The 16228-nt window shown below is 51.0% G+C and overlaps 5 protein-coding genes across 6 annotated transcripts; 2 read left to right on the top strand and 3 right to left on the bottom strand.

Annotated features, from left to right (window-relative positions):
* Positions 1 to 600: 600 nt before the first annotated feature.
* Positions 601 to 2279, bottom strand: LOC3290474 (uncharacterized). The gene is made up of 2 exons (XM_551401.4): positions 1625 to 2279; positions 601 to 1536 (listed from the first exon to the last, which is right to left on the bottom strand). Exons 1-2 carry the CDS (start codon positions 2001 to 2003, stop codon positions 770 to 772), a joined length of 1146 nt encoding a protein of 381 aa, XP_551401.4. The 5' UTR covers positions 2004 to 2279; the 3' UTR covers positions 601 to 769.
* Positions 2280 to 2578: 299 nt separating this feature from the next.
* Positions 2579 to 9867, top strand: LOC5667715 (lysM and putative peptidoglycan-binding domain-containing protein 1). Of its 2 annotated transcripts, none has more exons than XM_061648421.1 (3): positions 2579 to 3169; positions 5033 to 5248; positions 5347 to 9867. In XM_061648421.1, the coding sequence occupies exons 1-3, from the start codon at positions 3107 to 3109 to the stop codon at positions 6073 to 6075; spliced, it is 1008 nt and encodes a 335-aa protein (XP_061504405.1). In that variant the 5' UTR covers positions 2579 to 3106; the 3' UTR covers positions 6076 to 9867. The 2 variants fall into 2 exon arrangements, with proteins under 2 accessions (XP_061504405.1, XP_061504407.1); XM_061648423.1 differs by lacking the exon at positions 2579 to 3169 and adding an exon at positions 3247 to 4697.
* Positions 9868 to 9900: 33 nt separating this feature from the next.
* On the bottom strand, positions 9901 to 13245 carry LOC1281746 (TRAF3-interacting protein 1). Its single transcript, XM_061648420.1, has 5 exons — positions 12824 to 13245; positions 12579 to 12696; positions 10617 to 12043; positions 10335 to 10537; positions 9901 to 10241 (listed from the first exon to the last, which is right to left on the bottom strand). Exons 1-5 carry the CDS (start codon positions 12956 to 12958, stop codon positions 10091 to 10093), a joined length of 2034 nt encoding a protein of 677 aa, XP_061504404.1. The 5' UTR covers positions 12959 to 13245; the 3' UTR covers positions 9901 to 10090.
* Positions 13246 to 13386: 141 nt separating this feature from the next.
* LOC3290473 (UPF0547 protein C16orf87) lies at positions 13387 to 14281 on the bottom strand. Its single transcript, XM_551404.5, has 3 exons — positions 13833 to 14281; positions 13612 to 13763; positions 13387 to 13545 (listed from the first exon to the last, which is right to left on the bottom strand). The coding sequence occupies exons 1-3, from the start codon at positions 14133 to 14135 to the stop codon at positions 13458 to 13460; spliced, it is 543 nt and encodes a 180-aa protein (XP_551404.1). The 5' UTR covers positions 14136 to 14281; the 3' UTR covers positions 13387 to 13457.
* A 53-nt stretch (positions 14282 to 14334) lies between these two features.
* LOC11175994 (formylglycine-generating enzyme) lies at positions 14335 to 16094 on the top strand. Its single transcript, XM_003435778.2, has one exon. The coding sequence runs from the start codon at positions 14887 to 14889 to the stop codon at positions 15964 to 15966; it is 1080 nt and encodes a 359-aa protein (XP_003435826.2). The 5' UTR covers positions 14335 to 14886; the 3' UTR covers positions 15967 to 16094.
* The last annotated feature ends 134 nt before the right edge of the window (positions 16095 to 16228 follow it).

Here is a 16228-nt window from a genome sequence, read left to right as displayed (position 1 = left end):
TAATTGCGCTTAAACGATTCGGTTTTGTCTCGCCAAGCAGCAGAAGAGTCACGGCAAATATGAAAAAATCAGATGTCTCTAAAAACCTTCAAAAACAAAATAAAATGGGACTTTTCACTAAAATTCTTCACGATTACCGGGCTGGATGGCCGACTCGTGTATCGCCACCCTAAGCTCGCTGTCAACGGTCGGGTAACTGTCATCCGTCATCTGTCGCTGCCGCATCCCGGTGAAAATGCCCCCCCAACCGGTCGCCCAATGTCAACGGTTCGCTTGAAAAGTTTCACCGAAAATTCAAATTTGGCCGCGGTTTTTGAATTTTTTCGTCATCTTCGAAAAAGCGACCGTTATTTTCGAAATCGACGCCTGTAAACGGAGTCTCGCACCGACTGCACGCACACAGACACGCATAGGGATGAAAACAAAACAAACCCCTTCCTCCTGCTCCTTCCCCTCCAACCCCCCCCCCCCCACACCTACTCCATCCATTCTTCACAAAAGCGCCAAACGGCAGAATTCGCGGAAGCGACTCAAGAGGGCCACCGCGACCACACACGTCGCTGCCTGTTCGGATTCCTCAAAAAAGCGACTCACGGCACGTTTTTCGTCAGAAATTCACATTTTTTTAATTCTCGGAGCGTTTTTCATCATATCTGCGCGTACAGCGTGTATCGATAAATTCTTAAAATATTCCCATATTAAGTACTCGCAAGTACCTGTTCTCGGTAAAAATTAGGCGTAGTTCATCCCCCCCCCCCTCCACCCTTCCTCAACCGTCCGTTGAACCGAAGGGACTGGCGTGGTCGAGTATGGAGCGCATGTTCCTGATGACGCTTTCGTAGTGCGCCACCCGCTGCTCGAGCTTGCTGAGCTTGCCGACGAAGTGCGCCTTCGGCATCTGCACGTACTCCTCGCCTTTGAAGATGAATTCGCTGATTTTGTCGTCCCGCTCCGTCGCCTGCTGGCCCCCTGCGCTGCTCTCCGCCGGCTCATCTTCCCGCCCTTCAACGGGTTCGTCGTGCGAGTTGGTGGATGACGAAACCGGAGATTTCACACTCTTGGAGGCGTTCGGCACCTCGCCGGAAGCATCATCCGGCTTGCCCCCGTCCTCGTGGTCGTTGTCGACGATCGTCACTTCCGGGTCCGTTTCCGACTGTTTGTGCATGATGTTGCGGAATTGGATCGGCACCAGGCGTATCGTTTTGCCGTTCAGCACCACCCTCTTGCCGGCTGCCTCCCGGTGGTTGGGTGTGATCGCACCGGCAGCAGCGGTGTTCCGCACCTTCACCTTCATTTCCGCTATCTTCGAGGCGACCAGCTTCTGCTTGTGGCTGCTGCCGGCCGACGAAACAGCTTCCGATTTCGGTTCTTCCTTCTGGGAGCCTTTCTTCGAATCCGGCACCTCCTCAACCCTTAGCGTATCCTGCAGCTCCTCGGAAGTGCTGGAGCGAACGACGGTCACCGTGGGGGAACTTAACGCTTCCGTGTCCGTCTCACTGGTCTGCTCCATGTCCGTCGACTCGGCGCCCTCGTTGTCTGTGCAAAACCAGAGAGAACCAACATTGTTAATGACCGCCCTACACACTCATGGACCAACGGCCACCCCACACCAACTACCACTCACCGTCAAGCGGCCGCAAAGGTGCGACTTTCGCGAGCGTCCCGTCCGACTCCATCTCGTACACTTCGACCGTTCCCTCCGACGCGTCGCAATCCGTCACAATCGACTGGTCGAACGGGTAGGGTACCGCATTACCCAGCAGCAGCGTCCGTCGCTGGCTGCGGCACATATAGATGTCGGCAAAGTGGCGCTCGCACAGATACCGGTACCGCTTGTTCTCGAGCAGCTCGTGCGGCACGCCCGCAAACTTCATCCACGTCTCGTAGCGGTCGAACGGTTTCGGGAAGCCGAAGAATGTGATATCCGGAGTGGACACCGAGTTGTTGTTGCACCGGAAGTACGCACAGTGTTTGCGGTTCACGTTCGCCCGGTACGAGTGCATCGTGTGGTGTTGTGTGTGGCCCGCCCAATGGCGTCCGTGCTGGGTGCGTCGGTTTTGTTTTAATTTTGTTTTGGTAAACAACTCCGCATCCGTCAGGCTGGTACCGATCCGTGCGCGATGACATTTGCGCTCGAATAACGGTCCGCTGGGTTGCCAGTTGTCAACGAGCACGGGGTCGAAAAAGTAAAACCACAATTGCGTAGCACAGCAAAACAATCGCAATTAGAATTCTGCCCCTATTGCCGGATCCAAATGCCGCAAAGTCTATTCGCGTCGTCACTGCCAAAGCTGCTCCTCTCCCGGTGGTCTGTGAACTGTCAAAAGTAGCTGTCACGGGTGCAGTTGCAACACGCACCCAGCCCATCCTGGCGTTCACGCACTTCGCAATTTGAATCGCTCGCGTCGGTGGCTTCGCCGGAATCGCAGACCGCAGACACACTCGCGCGAGTGCGCAAACGCAGCAATCATCGTCGTACCGCGCCGCCGAAGTGATCGTGACTCGCGAGTCGCTTACCGAGAACGTGGAAGTGTGCAGCGGTTTGGGAGAAATCAGCGAGCGAGCGAGGGGGACGATAGTGGTGAATCTGTGATGTGACGTTTCTCGCTAACTGCCTCTATTATTTCCGGCAAAACGCTTTGTGTGCGTGTGTGGGGGAAGCACGGAACCGTTGGCGGCGTTACATTGATGAACGTCCCGAAAAAGTGATCGTTGCGGCACTGCCGTTGATTGGTGATAACGAGACACGAGGCGAGGCGTTTGTGTGTTTCGTCACCCCACGCGCCGTACAGAACGGGAGCAGGGCAGGTGTGTTATCTTCTTTGTATGCAAAATTCCAGAAGCGGGACCGCGTCCGTGCTCGGAACTGCATTCCCCGTCGCTGTAAGTTCGTGGTCAAGGCAAACGCTGGATGGTTTACGCTGTCATGCGAGTGTGTGTGTCTAGGATAAGCGTGATTTATTGCGGACAATTCAGCACCATCTTCACACACCCCGAAACGGCCCCCTTCCCGTGCTGCAGCTCTGTTTGCAGCTTCCGACGCACACACGCATAGAAACAGCAGAACGAAGCAGGCGACGGCGATACACGGTGGTGACGGAAAACGATGAGCCTCGAAACCATGAGCGATCTGAGGAAAAAGTACAAAAACTGGAGATCTTACGTGAAGGTAAGGAAAAGGCAAAAAAAAACAACACAAGTACAAAAATCGCTCCTTCTCCTCCTCCTACTCCTCCCCCCGATCAGCTGTTGGTGTGGTGTTGCTTCATGCACATGCAACCCGGGCAGTCGGGCGGTCAACGATCCGCAACTCCGGGGGGCATCACCATCATCGTCATCATCATCGTCAGCCGCAAGCCATCGGACCACGGTTTTGCTGATGTTATGAAATGCCTGCCTGTGTGTGTGCACTACTGGTAAACGTGTCGGACACACAACATGCAAAAAAGCACACAAAACCGCCCCTCGGAAGGGATTGCGCGAAAGGGGTATTTACGAAACGGATTTACCCGTCCGGTGATTTTTCCAAAAAAAACACCTCCCCCTTTCCGATTCAGAATGACGTTCGTGCTGGATGAGTCACACGTTCACAAGTTTTCCCTTCTTTTTATTGCTGCACGATCTTGCATGATCTCCCATCTTCTCCCTCTTTAATCTATCGTTGTAGGCGCCTTGAATGATCGAAAACGAAATTGGGGATTCGGGTTAATTTCATTCACTGCAACACACGGCCACAGACCATGCTTTTGTGGTAAATTTTCCATGCCAACAAATTTTCCACCGTCGATCGCCTGCTCCCTGCCTGCCAGTCACCAAGTGCGCGTGAGAGAGACCCGCGATCGCGCAAGGTCACGCGGGATGGGCGATATTGCATTACGACAGACGAAAGTTATTCCGGCGGGTGGCGATTGTTTTTTTTTTGCTTTTTGCTGTACCGTTGGACGAAGAGGGGTGGCAAGAGATGGCATGTGTGCGTGATGGAGCGGGAGATGTTTCGTCTCGTGGCGTTATCGCGCTTTGTTGCAGAAGCGGCGGCTACGCATTAATTATTTGCCATGTAACATCGTAACTTCCATCGATCAGCGTTGCTACAGGCGCTCTACCATGCCCCGCAAGTAGCAATTGTTTTCTCTCTTTCCCGGTGTGCGTATGTATTATCAATTTAAATGGCAGATTAGCCACTTTGTTTGTTTAATTAGTGTCAAATTGGCGGCCTTATCGAGCTGTCTAAATATGCGTGCAACGTTTTTTTCTCCTCTTTACATTTAAAACAGTCTTATCATAGCGGAGAGCGACCCCGACACCACATACGTCTCTAATCGTTGTTCCACACACACGCACAAGGCACTTATCATTCCGTGCGCTCTGTGCCGTGTACGTGTGTGGCCGCCTTTGTTTTCGTTTGCTCGTGTGTTTTTGTGCAATTGCTTTCGGGCGTGTTTAGAAGGGTTCGTTCGTCACTTGAAGCCGAGTTGCCGTTGAGAGTTGCTATTTCATCTGCGCCAGAGCAGCTGTCAATTCTGCCCTCGGTGTGGAAGGAGGGAGGAGGGCAAAAAAGGGTCGAAGCTGGTGAAAGCAGCAAGTGCGCTCACTGTATTTTTCTGTCAGCATATTGGAAAGAATATCGCGGTTTAAGTGGTCTCCCCCGCCCCGTCTGGTTGGGAAAATGGTCTAGCAGTTGGGTGGTGCTTTGAACGGTAAAGCTGCAACGGTGTTACGGATTGCTCCGCGCACACACAGAGACACACAGCATTCCGAAGTCGTGGCAGGTGGTCCGATTTGCTCGCTGGCTGACTGGCGGGCTCATTCACTGCAAGGGCTCACTCTGTTGAAAAACTGGTCGTAACCAACATCCCCCCCCCCCACCTTCCGCGAAACGCTCGAAATAGAACCCCGAGGCGGAGGAGGAGAAGGAGCCCGATTGCTGTGTTTTGGTGTGTGATGTGCTACTAATTTGTCTCTCTTTTCCCAACTTCCCGTGCTCTACCCCGTGTGTGTTTATGTGTGTGTTTGATTGGTGCGCGGGCCACAGTTTGTAAAGCTAGTGTCGGACGCCGGAATGGAAGATGAAACCATGTTTGGCGAGAAGCAATCGATACGGGACTCGGCCCGCTCGCTCAAGAAGTACGGCAGCATATCCGGCGGAAGTCGCAGCCCGGCCGCCCTGCAGCCGACCGACGCACTGATACGGCACGACGTCGAGCGGACCGACACCCTGCAGGGTCTTGCCCTGAAGTACGGATGTAGTGTGAGTATCGGTCCATAAATAGAGAACCCCACGCACACACTGTCCATCACTTGCTTAACTTCCGCGCTTCATCGCCATCCTTCCCGTTTCCTTTCCAGATGGAACAAATTAGGCGAGTAAATAGGTTACTGCCCACGGATACCATCTTCCTGCGACCGTTCCTGATGGTACCGGTGGCGAAAGATTCACCCCACTATCCTAAGGACCCGGAAGCAATCATACGTCCAAATGCGCTGACCAGCGCCAGCCGGATGCCGTCCGGGGGAAGTGCTAGCACCAGCAGCAGCATCATTAGCAACAACAACAACAGTATCAGCTCGGACGGTAACGGATACTCGATGGGCGACGAATCGCCGCTCGTCTCGCCCGAGGAGGAAAGTCGCAAAAATCTGGAAGAGTTTCTCGGCAAAATCGACAGCTCGATCGCGTCCACCCGGAAGTGCATTGCGGAGGTGCAGCGAAACAGCGACTTTGTCACGAGCAGCCAGAGCGACGACAATCTGTTCTTCTCGTCCTCGTCCGGCGGGGTGGGCAGCGGGAGCGGCAGCAGTGGGTACTACTCGAAACCGCGTGCCTATTCGAACGCATCGTCCTCGTCGTCGATCTCGTCCTACCAGCAGTACCACTATCACGTACCCGGCAACAGCGCGCAGCACGTCGGCGCGGGTGGTAGCGGGGCGAACAACCACCACCACCACAAGCGCCAGAGCTCCTCCGGCAGTGCGGCGTCCGATACGAACCAGCTGATCGTGATGACGCAGGGCAAGCGGGTGCAAAGTTCCCTCCAGAAGCTGGAGCGCCAGCAGGACGAGCTGTTCGAGTTGTAGCATCAAACGCGGCAAGGATATGCTCGTACCGCTAGCGGAAGGAAGGTGCTGCTGCTCACAAGGAGCACCGAGAGCTGGAAGACGACCGACGCTCTGGAAGACGCTGGAGACGCTGGAGACGAGGATTGGGAAAGCAGTGCAACAGAGACGGAAGCTTCGTTGGAGACACAAGCTCTAATGCTGGTACCTTCGGGAAGGTACAACGGTGGCATCGCTACATCACAACACCATTATCGACATCACTATCTTACTCAGCGGTATGTACGGCATAGATATACGTTCCATGTGCAGCTGCAAACCATCGGCGCTAGCTTAAAGGGCAAGCTGGGCAGTATCGTTGGGGTGCTGATCAATCGAGCGCGTCGCACCGGAGGAAGAGGCGTTCTGCTGCCGGCGCCCACCATCCCACACACTACCATCGGAGATACCAACCTTTAATTATTGGGCCTAGGATACAATCTTACTCCTTTTGGGCATCGATCATCATCATCATCATCACGCAACATGAACGCACCCTTTTGCGCACCAGGTGACGCTGAAAGACACGTACACTGTGCTAATTTTGTCTTGTGGCAACCGATCACGATCGTTTTTCGGATGGGTTAGGCATATATTTATCCAACTAGCTTTACAGTTACACTCAACCTAGGGACTATGGGTGCTAGGACGAGTCGCGCCGCACACGTTCGTGCTCGATGTATTATTACCCATTTTCATCATTACTCTATGTGCCTTCATCCACGCAATCCCATACAAAGTGGTTGAGCAAATTGTGCCCCCCCCCCCCCCCCTCCCTATCATCCATCCCCATGCCCCCTTCGTGTGTGCTGCTGCGGCACGATAAGTGCGGTATCAAACAGTGTATTTTTGATGTGGACGTGAGCTTAGTTTGTCCCATCTTTTTGGAGCACAGCAGCATGTTCTCGTGCACAGACGTGCACATAACAGTATTGCAGCAGGATTGTTAGAAACCGATCGCTTGGGAAGCTCTAGGTGCAAATGAGTGTTGATTTAATTCAACAACGATCGCGGGAAGGCGTCGCGGAAGGGAACAAACACACAAAGGATGTATGCAACAGTTTAAACAATCTGACCGAAAGGTGCTACGAGGGAATGATATCGTTATTAGTATAGCATGTAGACATACACACATCATACACCCTTAATCATTGCTTCATTGCACATCCAGAAGTTATCAACTGTTTTTTGAAGATAAGCCTCTGGTTGCCGGATGGTACGGTGTACGGTGCGAAGGGCGCCCGTAGAAGCGACAGCGCGCAGTAAATGACATTAAATAGGTCGCCTTTGTCACTGGTGTCTGCGAAGAAAGTGTGATAATTCCGCTTCGTCAGCTGGACCACTGCGCGTTCCCCCGCTGCGCAATCGTGCCGACCACTTGAGCAAGAGCACGCAGTGTTGTGAGGGTATGAAGCAGACAAACACGCTATCGATTGGACGACAATCGTTGGACAGTGGGGAAGGTAGCATCATTTTGAACGCCGCTGTCCCAATACACCCGTTAGCGACAAACCGCAGAATTGCGCGGCTTTTAAAGCGTGTTTCTATTTTCATCCCAAGCGCTTTTGTGATCGGAACAGGGGAGCTTGGGAGGGATGGTGGGTGTTAATTGCATCCACAATCCGGCACCTGGATCCGGTGCCAGTCAGTCTGTTTGCTGCGTTTTTTTTTTTGCCTTTCGTGCAGCTCATCATGCGAATTGGGCTGAGATTACATTTGCGCCTGCCCTGCGGGATAGTTAAAACTTCACTTCACTCATGTATTTTTCGAACAAGTTATGTTTTAAGCAATGTTGTAGCTATAGTAGTTGTATGGGGGCCTCAGTTCCATAACGCTCATCAATACATATCGTCGTGAGAAAAGAGATTCCCTCCGTTTTCGCAGTTACTCGTGTGAAAAGTGTGGAAGAGTGGATCGACCATACCCAACAATTCATATTCACTAACCAAATCTCATTAAGTTCAAATCCAAAAATGCGAATCAAACACATACAAATAGAAATTCTTGTTCACTGTTGAAGTGCAGCAAATCAATCGCGTTAGGTACTTCCTCAGCAAGAGATTATTTAGAGGAGAGTGGGTGAAATAGTTAAATTTTGCTTATGTTGCATGAAACATGGAAATTGCCCGCGCGTTGCCGTCGAAAAAGGCATGCTCTAGTGTGTATCAAAATCATCTGATTGCGTTCGACTTTCTCATGTAAAATGTGTGTAGGTTGCTTAAAAGTTGAATGTGAAGCGTGATGATGGGCCACCATACGAACAGAGTGTGTGTATGGTTGTCCGCGTATGGGTGTAATTTGAAAGCGAAACAAAAGCAAAAGTTGTAAAATTCTGAATTTTGATTATAGAGTTTATTTTCGATTGTCGATCAAAAGACGCTAAAAGTGTGAAATTCCTTGAACAATGTGAATCTAAATTTGCTTTACCGCTTTTGCTACTGTAAAGCAAACCCTTTCTATTTTATTATAATTAATTTGTATTTTATATTAATTTTGAAAGCGCGGAGACACAGAGAGCGAACAAGATAAACAATCAACCTCATAATAAATGGAAAACAGCCCCACAAACTGAACAATGAGTTTAGAGCTAGGTTCAAAATTGTGATATCATTTATCTAAATGCGTTAAGGAAATTATGTATAAGTCTTCTCCCTTCTTTCCCAATTATTCTCTCCTTTATCTCTTGCCTAATTTATGCTGCCGAACCAGGCAACTAGCAAAATCATAATCCAACCGAATCAAACCGAAACCGAATTAGCCACAAAGCAACGGGAGTAGCGAACGAAACCAAAATTGAATGTAATTGTAAACACGCAAAGATGCAAACTTTTACTGTGTATTATTCCATTACCATCCCCTAAGCCCACGTGGAAAAATGTTTAATGAAAACGCAAAACCTCTGTCTGTCTGTGTAATCTGTAATTGCTGTTTGACGGACACCACACACAGCTTTGGGAAGAAGCTTGGTAGGAAATTCCTCCCGCATTTCTTCTCCTTCTCGTTGCCCACGCTTTATCCCCACTTAGCTTAATTTGTGTTCTCGCGCCATGTACATAGTAGAGACACGCAAAGTGAGATTCACCGTACACAAATACACAATCACACAGACCTATTTTGATGAGCAATCGAGAGCAGTTCCCAGGGTTTTTCGGTAGTTTGTCGCGTGTCGTCGTGCAGTAGCTAGCAGGAAGTAAAAAGGCACCACACCACACTATCTTATGCACAGAGGCGTTATAACAGACCCTAGGGTTGGTAAAACCCTCCTATTGCTGCTGCAACTTAGCGTAGCGTGAGAAGAAAACGAGAGCCTTAGCCGTGTAAATGTGTGTATGATAGTAACTGTAATCTTAAATGGGCAGACCGTCTATCGTGTCGCTATAAAAAAAAGAGCGTGAAAGGAATTGGTGGGAACGAACCCCCTCTGCGAAACACTTTAACCTAATTGGAAAGATTTCGCGCAGAAAGTGCTTGGTGTGTGTGTGTATATAATGTGGAAATTTACAAACAACTGGCTGTAAAGTAAAGGAAGCGAATGGTAAAAAAAACACTGAAAAAAGTGAGGCTGTTGCAGCCGTTATTAGCGAGTCGCGTGAGAGAGGCGAGGGGCAGGATTAAGTATATACACTAACTCGATGAGCGGTTATTGCGATAAAAGATAACGGAAAACGGAAGGGGGAGGAAATACGGTGAGGTAAACATTGAGGAAACACAAAAGTAAACGAAATAAAGTATATCTATATCATGTTTAACCAAACACACAACAACACAACAAAACCTATCTCTCGGACTCCTCTGCGGACAAGATTCGGTTCAAGGGCGTGCTGGACACACTAATGTATTTCGTCCAAATTTTCCAGTTTGATTTGTTAAGAAGAGGACACTTGTGGTGGTGGAGTTGAACAGTAAAAAGAAAATTCGTGAAAACGTGTTGCAAAACAACGATCGCTCATCCCTGTCCTCGCACGATCGTGGAGGAGACGGTGGGGCGATCGTTTTGCTAAATTTCCGTCATGTACAGCCGCTCGATCTTGGCCTCGTTCTGCAGTATGTTGGCCCGCGTGGTGTCGATCATGTCGCGGTACTCTTTGATGTTGACTTCGATCTGCGACAGCTGCTGTTTGAGCGGTTCGATGGCGTTCTCCGTGGCACTGCAATTAGCACGTTCGAAAACGATTCGATTTACGATTGGGAGATCACGCCACAATCATCACCCGTGAATCATCAACGGAGTACGTACGTACCTGCGCTCCTTGTTGAGCTCCACCATGGATTGGGTGTAGATCTGTTGCCAGCTGGCCAGCTCACGCTCCATCGAATCGATGTCCTCCTGGATGAAATCCATCAACTTCCCGAGCGGATTAACGGAGCGCGTCAGCTTCTGGATGGATTCACGCAGCGACTCCATCTGTCTGGCGGACGATTGCCGCTGCCCGGCGGTCCATTCCTGGAGAAAGGGAGAAGGTTAACCAAACTTAACCCGTTAGCACTAAGGAAACGTTGAGAAAGCACATGCAAGCTACTACCATATCCGCCTTCCTTAGCAGCTCGCTGTCCGTGCCGGTGTGTGTGGAGAACTCCTTCTGCGTTTCCAGTATCTGCTGCACCAGATGGCCCTGCTGCTCCTCCTGCTCGGCGGACTGCAGCAGTGCCGTCTCGTCGGCCGCTCCGCCCGGCGGTTCGCCCGCCCTGCCGTACACGAGCCCATCGGACACGGTGGTCGGATCCTCGATCACGATCAAGTTCTCCCCATCATCGTCCAGCAGCTCGCTGTTGAACACTTCCATCTTTACGTTGATTTCGCCCAGCTTTTGCGTCTCGTTCGGCTGCAGTATGACCTCGACGTTCTTTTCCTTCCGGCGCGGCGCACCGGGCCGGGCCGACGGTGGCCGCACGCTCGGTGGTCTCAAGCTGGTCCGTGGTCTCATCACCGTCTCGACCGACTGCTGGCGATGCATCGGAGGTTTCACTGCGGACGATTTCGACTCAACCGGTGCCGCAACTGTTACCGTAACTTCTGCCATCCGTTGCTCCGAGGTGGCAGCTACGTCATCCGGCCCGGCCAGTGCATCCTGCCCGACCAGCGCACCGTTGCTGTCCTGTCTGCTGAGCGAGCTTTGCAGCCCATTAAACTGGTTCATCTCCGAGAGGGCGTTGTTTTCGCTAGGCGTTAAGCTGTTTTGCTTTTTCAGTGACGATCGGCGGCTGCTGCTGTTGCTGCCGGGCTGCTGCTGTCTCCGCTTCTCGTGCTCCTCCTCACCCGATGCCTCACCATTGGCATCGGACAGTGTCACCGGCTCGCCGAACTCTTTGATTGAATCTCTTCGCTTCCGGCTTTCCGGGGCATTTCCACCGTTTACCATCGATTCGGTGCCGTTCGTTGTCGGTTCCGGTCGCGCGGGTGTCACCCTTTCCGGCACAGCCGGTGGTTGCGGTTCCTCCGGGATGGAGGAGATACGTTTAACGCTTTTCTCTTTCTCCTTTCCTTTGCTCGGTTTGTCGCTCTTCTTTTTGGTGGAATCGTTAGGCTGCACTTTAGTACCATTTTGTTTCGTTTTTGCCTTTTCCACCTGTTTAACGGTTGTGCCATTCTTAAGCACTTCCTTTTCCTTCACTTTACCATTCTTATCCTTTCGTCTTGGATCCACCGCGGTTGCTTCATTCTCTTTGGGCTTTTCTTTCACCCTTTCTTGTTTGGATTTTTTACCTTCCTCGCGTGTTTCCCCTTTGGTGCCATTCGTTTCCGGCCCAGCGTTCGGGCCAGAGCCATTGCTATTGACTCCGTTGGTCGTTGTTGGATTGTCGCCTAAATAGTGTCGCACTATTTCGGTTGTGCTTAGTTTTTCCTCCAATATGCTTGCGAGAGCCTGCAGCAGTTCGTTGGTACGTTCCGGTTCCAGCCCGGCAACAATTTTCGAAGGACGAACTTTTAGCTCACGGCCAGTTGTCAATTCTATTGAACGGGGGATTGAAAAAAAATCGTTATGTACCATGAGGTGCATTTATTTTTAAATTTCAAAGCTAAAGTGTCCCCATTTTCGCTGGGAATTGCCATGTCCGTAGTCATACAAAAACATTAAGCAAACAAAAACATTAAAACATTAAGCAAACAAAAAAACAAGTTTTGATTTTAAATATTGATAAGCCCGGCAGGATGACGAATCAGAAACACAACTACAGAGCCAAAAACAGTCCGAATGGAAAATCAATAATCGCCCACCACGGCTGACCACGGGCCGGACAGGTCATCGTGGTTTGAGGTCTAGGCAAGGTCATCGAAATGGAAAGGCTTTTGGACGTGGACGAGCGTAGCACGTGCATTGTGAAACTCTCGTCGCCCGAAACTAGTCCCCCATCTTGTGGCCCGTTATCCGTTGCGAACGCCAACAGCGTGTCTCTATGTCAACAAGGGCGAACCCCAAACCTTTTGCTGATTGACGCCAAATAAACAACGACGCCCTGCCGAACCATTCACGCTCCATACTTACTGACGACATCGATGAGCTTCTGTAGAAACGCCATTTTCGAGTCCCGATCCTTGATGTTGTCCGAGTTCAGTTCGTCCGCCGTGTACAGCCCGTCCAGCGATCCATGCTCTCGAATGATCTGTTACCCCGGCGGATGTGGGAGGGGGGAATATGGGGTAAGGATAAAACAGAAATTCCGTCGCAGGTTACTACGACTGAACTAACACACCAGCAACCGGCAATATCGATCGTGGAAATTTACATACCGCGTGCACGATGTCGTGAAGAAATCGGAACGGTGGTTTTCGTAGCAACTTTTCCGTCAGTGCGGGTCGCTTCACAAACTTGCCGAGGGAACTTTGCGTTCTTTTCAAAACTGTCGCATCCAGCTCGGATGCCATTTTCAGCGGGAACTGAATCGCTTTTCACTATCGCTCTTTGCACGTTATCAGTACGGTGGTGAAGGTATGCTGGCACATTGCTCGTACAATCAATGGATCAATGCTTCCTGCACTACCGAGGAGGTACTCGATGGCCCGACGGAACACGACTGACCCACTTTTGGGGGATATTCTTGGACAGAGCAGCTCGCTCGACGGCAGATACACACGGATAGTGGAACAACAAAGCGAGAACCGAAGGTGTTTGGGCTGGGAAAATGTTATTCTTGATGTTGTAGACCTATCATCGCCATGGCAACGGCTGACGTACGGTGTAGTCACCACGGACAGCCAGGGCGCAACCGTTTGGACAAGGACGCAAGCAGCTGCCACGAACGCAGCCAGTGGGTGTCAATCCGGTAAGCAGACAGATACAAACTACGCCTTAATTTACAATGGAAAAGAGTTATATTTAGTGAGACTTAATCTAACGACGGATTTACAGCGTGGTGTATGTCTGCTAGGGTTGCGTCCACACGACGGAACCGATTTTACGATTAATTTCCGATAAAATTATAGCGGCTACTTCCTGCTTGTCGAGCGGCAGTCTGGAAAGAAGTAAAAAGATCAAAATGAGTGTTCCGATAGTTTCGCATAGTTTTCGCTCTACGTACTTTGCAGCCAGATCCCCACCACCGTCGATCTCTTCCTTCTTCGCCCGACGGTTCGCGTGCCGGTTTGCTCTTGCTGCCTGCGTGTCCTTGGCCGTTATCAGTTGCGTTTGCTTAGCATCTTTCCCTTTGAAAAGGGACGATTTTGAGGATTTCTGTAAGACAAAACAGGGAGCAAATTTTAGTGCGAGTACGCTCGGGACCGACATTCCCCCGGTTCAAACCTTCGTTTTCTTCTTCTTCTTCTCGTACTGCAGGGAGTCGTAGTAGTTGGGCTTTTCGCGCCGGACCCGGCTGGTCCGGCGGCGCTGCACCTGCCCGGAGCCCTTGCGCCCATCGCTCGAGCTGGCGGACGCTGCTTGGGCCGCCTTACGCTTGCCCGCTTTGGTGCGGGACGGCGGCTCGTACACGGCCGCGCTGGACTGCCGCATGCTGAACACGTGGCCGCAGGAACATTTCTTCGACGCAATCGCCACCTGCACCTCACACTCTGGACAATGTTTGGTAATCATTCGAGTTTTTACCATGTTCCAGTGGCCGCCCCGAAAAGAAATTGTCCTCCTTCCATTCGCTCGAATGGACGCCTGACAGCTACTGCTGCTGCTGATGCTGCTGCTGCTGTTTCGTAAACATCAACAAACAACAACGCGGACCAGAGTGACCAGAATACCGTTTTATCTGTATTCCAACCGATTCCAACCATGCTAAAACAGCTGATTTTTCATTCAACCTACCGAAAATCACAGGTTTTTTCATAATACTCACCGAAAAGGCATAAAACCATTTGCCTAATGATTGAATGCAGTAAACTCCATATGATGCATGGAAATCACTACAGACCAGAACCAGAAATTCAACACTGACAACTAAGGCCTGTGTCTGCAATTCATGTGATGCGATGAAATTGGACGGACTGGTAACACCAATTGAAATTCCTACTGAAAACTGCCGATAAAATGTTGACGCTCCTACCGTAAACTGCAAAAAAGATCTGGCCATACTGACGCGGACGCTGCAAAAACGTTGCGTATTTATATTAAGTGATTCAATAGTTGAACGGCTCGTTGTAATTTTGCGATTTTCTTTTTCCATTGTTCGGTAAATTTAGAGAAAAAACTAAATTTACCGAACAATTTGAAGAAAATAGATAATTTTGACTAATAAACAAAAAAACACAACGATTGTGACATCTTGACAACAATGCCGCCAACAAAGCAAGAAAACAGCTGATCGCAGGCTGCATTTGTTGTCAAACTGCACTCTTCTCGCCCCGGCAGAATGGAGCAAACGAATCGGTGTGGCCTGTTTTTCTTATTTTTAAGCTGCATTTTAGTGTTTAAGCTCGCAAACGGTGACTGTGGATGCAACAAGCTGAAACGCAATGCCGAGGGCGAAGAGCAGCCGAAGGAACGCGTCATCTTCCCGGCCGATGCAACACAACACTCCCACTCCGACGGGGCGGACCGTCGTCCGGAGAGCTTGCTCGATCTGGTGGAACATTCCAAGCGGTTCGAAGACATGAGCCTTATCCCAGGAGGTGAATATGTAATCGGCACAAATGAACCTATCTTCGTCAAGGATCGCGAATCACCGGCCCGGCCCGCGACGATCCGCGACTTTTACCTCGACCAGTACGAAGTCTCCAACGCACAGTTCAAGGCATTCGTCGACCAGACGGGCTACGTCACGGAGGCGGAAAAGTTTGGCGACAGCTTCGTCTTCCAGCAGCTGCTCAGCGAACCGGTGCGCCAGCAGTACGAAGATTTCCGCGTGGCGGCGGCGCCCTGGTGGTACAAGGTACGTGGAGCCTCCTGGCAGCATCCGGAAGGTGATGTGTCACGTGATATAAGCGACCGATTGGACCATCCGGTGGTGCACGTGTCCTGGAACGATGCGGTCGCGTACTGCGCCTGGAAAGGGAAGCGCCTGCCGACGGAAGCGGAATGGGAAGCGGCCTGCCGGGGCGGTCGCAAGCAGAAGCTGTTCCCCTGGGGTAACAAGCTGATGCCGAAGGAGCAGCACATGATGAACATATGGCAGGGCGAGTTCCCGGACAGCAATCTGAAGGAGGATGGCTACGAGACCACCTGCCCGGTGACGTCCTTCCGCCAGAACCCGTTCGAGCTGTACAACATCGTTGGCAACGTGTGGGAGTGGACGGCGGATCTTTGGGACGCGAAGGATGCGGCCATCGAGCGCAAGCCGGGCAGCGATCCACCGAATCGGGTGAAAAAGGGTGGCTCATACCTGTGTCACGAATCGTACTGCTATCGCTATCGCTGTGCGGCTCGATCGCAGAACACCGAGGACAGTTCGGCGGGCAATCTGGGCTTCCGGTGCGCTGCCGATGCTAACTGAATGGAGCGGATCCTATTCCTTCTTTGTGATAATCTCAACGGACTCTTCCTGCGGGAAGACTATCTAATAACGACGCATTTTTTACTATTTAAAGCATACAAATAAATGGCCCCTTATTCAAACTAAAACTAGACACATTTCTCCTGTTCTGTAGAGATCTTCCACGATCGAGCTGGAAGAAATTAGCATTTTTCGAATTTTGGATCGCAATCTCCGCCCGGTCGGCGCTCGATCCGTGCTCAATCCGACCAGCGTATAAACG

Source organism: Anopheles gambiae, chromosome 2, assembly GCF_943734735.2.
Source record: "Anopheles gambiae chromosome 2, idAnoGambNW_F1_1, whole genome shotgun sequence".
Taxonomy (NCBI): Eukaryota; Metazoa; Arthropoda; class Insecta; order Diptera; family Culicidae; genus Anopheles; species Anopheles gambiae.
The sequence above is the reverse complement of the archived record's forward strand: the minus strand, read 5'-3'. Positions and strand labels throughout refer to the sequence as shown.

Excerpts from the sequence above, each read along its gene's own strand:
- LOC3290474 (XM_551401.4), bottom strand. The coding sequence starts at position 2,003 with ATGCACTCGTACCGGGCGAACGTGAACCGCAAACACTGTGCGTACTTC. Across the intron at positions 1,537-1,624 it reads ACCTTTGCGGCCGCTTGACG|ACAACGAGGGCGCCGAGTCG; the intron begins GTGAGTGGTAGT and ends GGTTTTGCACAG.
- LOC5667715 (XM_061648421.1), top strand. The coding sequence starts at position 3,107 with ATGAGCCTCGAAACCATGAGCGATCTGAGGAAAAAGTACAAAAACTGG. Across the intron at positions 3,170-5,032 it reads ACTGGAGATCTTACGTGAAG|TTTGTAAAGCTAGTGTCGGA; the intron begins GTAAGGAAAAGG and ends CGCGGGCCACAG. Across the intron at positions 5,249-5,346 it reads CCCTGAAGTACGGATGTAGT|ATGGAACAAATTAGGCGAGT; the intron begins GTGAGTATCGGT and ends TTTCCTTTCCAG.
- LOC1281746 (XM_061648420.1), bottom strand. The coding sequence starts at position 12,958 with ATGGCATCCGAGCTGGATGCGACAGTTTTGAAAAGAACGCAAAGTTCC. Across the intron at positions 12,044-12,578 it reads GAAGCTCATCGATGTCGTCA|AATTGACAACTGGCCGTGAG; the intron begins GTAAGTATGGAG and ends CCCGTTCAATAG. Across the intron at positions 10,538-10,616 it reads TGCTAAGGAAGGCGGATATG|GAATGGACCGCCGGGCAGCG; the intron begins GTAGTAGCTTGC and ends CCCTTTCTCCAG.
- LOC3290473 (XM_551404.5), bottom strand. The coding sequence starts at position 14,135 with ATGGTAAAAACTCGAATGATTACCAAACATTGTCCAGAGTGTGAGGTG. Across the intron at positions 13,764-13,832 it reads AGAAGAAGAAGAAAACGAAG|AAATCCTCAAAATCGTCCCT; the intron begins GTTTGAACCGGG and ends TTTGTCTTACAG. Across the intron at positions 13,546-13,611 it reads GGTGGGGATCTGGCTGCAAA|ACTGCCGCTCGACAAGCAGG; the intron begins GTACGTAGAGCG and ends ACTTCTTTCCAG.
- LOC11175994 (XM_003435778.2), top strand. The coding sequence starts at position 14,887 with ATGGAGCAAACGAATCGGTGTGGCCTGTTTTTCTTATTTTTAAGCTGC.